The 5000-nt window shown below is 38.8% G+C and overlaps 1 protein-coding gene across 1 annotated transcript in view; it reads left to right on the top strand.

Annotated features, from left to right (window-relative positions):
* The window catches only part of LOC137632861 (uncharacterized), an 11715-nt gene extending 9511 nt beyond the window's left edge, over window positions 1–2204 (top strand). Inside the window, exon 2 of the mRNA XM_068364958.1 lies at window positions 1026–2204. Within this exon, the coding sequence (XP_068221059.1) occupies window positions 1026–1958 (933 nt within the window). The 3' untranslated portion in view covers window positions 1959–2204. The remainder of the gene's footprint in view (window positions 1–1025) is intronic.
* Window positions 2205–5000: the final 2796 nt, after the last annotated feature.

Here is a 5000-nt window from a genome sequence, read left to right as displayed (position 1 = left end):
TTTGAAATAGCTAGATTTTTTGACAATCTACATTTATTTGATATTCTTAATTGAGGGTAAAATGGGGCACACTATTCTAAATTCTCTTCCTCTTGGTTTGTTAAGTTGGTAAGGCCTGGCAAGGATTCACATTGAAATAGCTAGATTTTGTGACTTATTCTACCTTATCTGATATTCTTAATTGAGGGTACAATGGGACACACTATTCTAAATTCTCATCCTTTTGGTTTGTTAAGTTGGTAAGGCCTGGTAAGGATTCACATTGAAATAGCTAGATTTTGTGACTTATTCTACATTTATCTGATATTCTTAATTGAGGGTACAATGGGACACACTATTCTAAATTCTCATCCTTTTGGTTTGTTAAGTTGGTAAGGCCTGGTAAGGATTCACATTGAAATAGCTAGATTTTGTGACTTATTCTACATATATCTGATATTCTTAATTGAGGGTACACTCGGGCACACTAATCTAAACTTTCTTCCTCTTGTTTTGTTAAAGTTTTTATAGTTTATATAAGAAATATTTGTTTAGGTGTTGTTGCTGTTCTTAAAATATTTAATTTTTCATTGTTTCCTTTCCTCACTGGGTTATTTTCCCTGTTTGGACCCCTTGTCTTATAGCATCTTTCTTTTCCAATTAGGGTTGTAGCTTAGCAATTAATGTTATTAATAATAATAATAATAGTGTGAGGTATTGCTAAAATCTATGTTTAATCATAAGCATTTTGTTTTAGATTAGCCATGAAATGGTCTGTTACAAAATGCATTCTGTATTATGGAACCTCACTTTCAGTTAAATGATTGTGTATTCAAATTTTTAAATACTTCCAGTCTAAATATACTATATATTCTGATCTTTAAATTCTAGGGTGTATATACTGTACATTGCAAATTCGAATCTGTGCTTTTAAATGTAGTGATTTTGCCTGGCATATCTCTTCATTTTTTACCTAAACTCACCAGTTATCTAAATCCCCAGTTAGTCTTCCAAATGTAATATCAGTATCATTTTATATTTTCCAGACATTATTTGCACTCGCTGCTGTTGCTGCTTGTGGCAGCTGCAGTCTGGGATACCCAAGTATCTATGGTGGATACCCAGGAGTATACTCGGGACACGATCATCATGGTTACAGAGGTGTTCACCCCATCGCCACCTATGGGTCTGCTGTTCACTCACCTTTGGCTTATAACCATGTAGGATATAACACCATCCCATATGCACCAATCCAGTCCCAGTATCACGCCCAGGACGAGCTCGGCCAGTACTCCTTCGGGTATTCTGGAGGTCCCTCTGATCGTTCTGAAACTCGTGATGCCTTTGGCAACGTCAGGGGATCCTACAACTACATCGACGCCGAAGGAAAGGTTCAGACCCAGCACTACGTGGCAGATGCCCTTGGTTTCCGCGTATCTGGTACCAACCTGCCTGTCGGCCCTGAGGCCCCAGTCTTCTCTGCCCCACTTCCTGAGCCAGTGCAGGATACCCCAGAAGTCGCTGCTGCAAAAGCTGCTCACCAGGCAGCCCATGATGAAGCAATTACTGGTGTCCATGCTGCCCCTTTGGCTCTCTCTGGCCCACTTCCTGAGCCAGTACAGGATACCCCAGAAGTCACTGCCGCAAAGGCTGCTCATCAGGCAGCTTATGACGAAGCAGCTGCAGCCGCCGAAGCTTCACCTGAACGTAAGAAACGCTCTGTGTTTGGTGTCCCTGCTCTAGGTGCATACTCTCCTCGCGGCTTCTCCTATGGATTCTCTGCACCATTGTCATATGGGTACTCATCTTATGGTGCTCACCATGGCTACCCATCTCATGGTGCTTACCATTCTTATGGGCCATACACCCATGGAGCCCATGCCTACCCTGCCCACCCTAGTTCACATATCACAAGAGACGCTACCCTTCTCCGTGTTGTGAATAACCCAGGTCATGCTGTTTCTTACCGTGTGGACTAAATGAAACCTCTAGTATGGTACCTAGCTGTCTCGTCCAATCATGTTAGTGCAAAAGTGAAGCCAGTAGCGTAGAGCACCTTCATCTGTTTATATGGATTAAGAACGTCCTAGCTAAGGACGCTAGACCTGTAGCCGGTGTGGGTGTTGACGCTCGCAATATTTTGTATATAATGTAAAGAGCTATTCATGTTTTGTGATCCTGCTGTATTGATAAATTTTCTGATGTATTGTATGTATAGATTTGAAGAATAGATGTTAAATTCAGCCTTCTATATGGTTTTAATTTTCATTATTTCCTCCTGGTAAATATGGTTTAAATTATTGTGGTTTAGTTATAGGAACAGTCATCAATGTTGAAAGAGTTGTCTGTTCAACAGATCTGAATTTCTTGATGTTTTATGAACATTTGTTTGTGTGTTTGTAAGAACCCGTCAAAATTTTATCCATGAAGAAAAAACCTTACCACGGGAAACAAAATTATTTACTCTTGTGACTAAGAAGAACCCTCACCAATGTTTGCCCCAGTAAGGGATGTTGCATTTAGAACTTGTTCTTACCAAAGACCTACGTGCCAGGCTCCTCAGGTCTCTTACAATAATATTCAAAACTTATTTTTTGCAAGGAACCCTCTTCTCTTATCCGGGTGTTTGCCCATGAATAATTGATTGGGTATCTTCCCTGTGATTTAGCGTTGCAACAACTTAGGTCGTTAATGCTGAATTGCATAGTAATGTTAAAGATCCTATAAAGATATTTGTATTATAACGTCCCAGGTGTCATTGTGACATAGGGGTCGCACAAGGATGCTGGCTTTCCCTTAAAGGTTTAAAGGCAACACATGAATGACAGGGGCATGGTACAGTGACATTGCTCTATCGAGCAGGACAATGCCCTAGAGACTAACCATCTACACTAATGATCAGCGCCAAGCCCCCTCTCCACCAAAGCTAGGACCAAGTAGGGCCAGGCAATGGGTGCTGATGACTCAGTAGATAGACCTATAGGCTCCCCCAAACTTGCATCTTTAGCTCACAAGGATAGTGAAGTTGCAGCGACTAAAGAAACTAACGAGTTTGAGTGGGATTCGAACCCCAGTCTGGCGTTCACTTGTCAGGGACGTTACCACATCGGCCACCACAGCCCTTATTTTGGAGAAGTTATAATGGTATTTTTCATGGAAATATGCAATACCGCCATCAAATTCTACAAAAGTTGTTAGCTAGACTGAGACCTTATTCAGTTGACGTAGATAATATCACCGATCATTGACGGTAAAGCCTTTCCTCACTGGGCTATTTTCCCTGTTGAAACATCTGGGCTTATATCATCCTGCTTTTCCAAATAGGGTTGTAGCTTAGCAATTAAGACTGATAATAATAATAATAATGATAATAATCTTGGCATCTCAGTCAAGGTCTAGTCATCATTTTGAAGAATCAGTGTCTCGTTCAAATTTATTCTTCAGGAACAAAGTCAATGCATATTACCTCCGCCAACGAAGTTGGGGGATGTTATATTTTACCCCCTGTTTGTGTGTTTGTTTGTGAGTGTGTATTTGTTTGTGAACAGCTTCCGGGCAACAATTTTAATTGTAGAATAATAAAAATTGCAGGGAATTTAAACCGTTATGTAAAGAGCTGGAAATGATTAACGTCCAATTCACGTAATCAGCTATAAGTTTGGACATCCTTGTCACAGAGATTTCAATTTTGGCTCATATTTGAATGTATGAAAATCCACGCCAATGAGAAATAAGCTGCCGTGGCGGAGGTTGGCACTCTACTGAGTGCCACTTTAGTTTGTAATTGAAAATTGAATCTGACAAATAAAACACACACACGCACACACACACCCATACATACATACATATATATATATATATATATATATATGTGTGTGTATATATATATATATATATGTGTGTGTATATATATATATATATATATATATATATATATATATATAAATATATATATATATATATATATATACATACATACATACATATAGTGATTCATTTTACTTCCGTTGTCTCATTTATGTGCTTGTTTAAGAAACATATTAAATTATTAAACTATAGTTATAAGAAGTATATATATGTGAATACATATATATGTGTTGACAAATACATATAAATGTCTGCATGTGTATCCCTACACGCACACAGAGAGAGAGAGAGAGAGAGAGAGAGAGAGAGAGAGAGAGAGAGAGAGAGAGAGAGATGTCACCCTCGTAATTTGCTGTTTGGTTGAATAAAGACATGCTCAATTTTTTGGAACTAGCCCATACGTTCCAAGTATCGAACGTGGTATCTTAGCCTAGCTAGCTAAACGCGCTCTTAAAAGATCCGCTAGTGCAGAGAGAGAGAGAGAGAGAGAGAGAGAGAGAGAGAGAGAGAGAGAGAGAGAGAGAGAGAGAGAGAGAGTAATTTCATTTAGAATCTGAATGAAGGTAGAGATATATGTATACAAATATTGTTATATAGATGAATTAGAAGATAGAGAGAAAGAGAGATTTGAATCATAACATCATATGAAAGTGTTGGACTGTGTAAGAGAGAGAGAGAGAGAGAGAGAGAGAGAGAGAGAGAGAGAGAGAGAGAGAGAGAGAATATCTTCGATATACAATAGGTAATTTCATTTAGATTCTGAATGAAGGTAGAGATATATGGATGCGTATATTGTTATATAGATAAATTAGAAGATAGAGAGAAAGAGAGATTTGAACCATATCATCATATAAAAGTGTTGGACTGTGTAAAAGAGAGAGAGAGAGAGAGAGAGAGAGAGAGAGAGAGAGAGAGAGAGAGAGAGAGAGAGAGCCTTACCTTATTGCCTTATATTATGTTTGGGTTCACCCAGGTCCCTCAGTGTGAGGTACCTCGTAGAGAGAGAGAGAGAGAGAGAGAGAGAGAGAGAGAGAGAGAGAGAGAGAGAGAGAGAGACCATTTATTTTGTAGTCGTGTTTCGCGTGTTGTTAAAAAAGTTATTAACAAAATATGTACTCTTTATCTATTATAATTTCCCAAATTCACAACTGGAC

This window comes from Palaemon carinicauda, chromosome 42 (assembly GCF_036898095.1).
Source record: "Palaemon carinicauda isolate YSFRI2023 chromosome 42, ASM3689809v2, whole genome shotgun sequence".
Classification (NCBI taxonomy): domain Eukaryota; kingdom Metazoa; phylum Arthropoda; class Malacostraca; order Decapoda; family Palaemonidae; genus Palaemon; species Palaemon carinicauda.
Note: the sequence above shows the minus strand (reverse complement) of the source record. Positions and strands in the feature narration are given on the sequence as shown.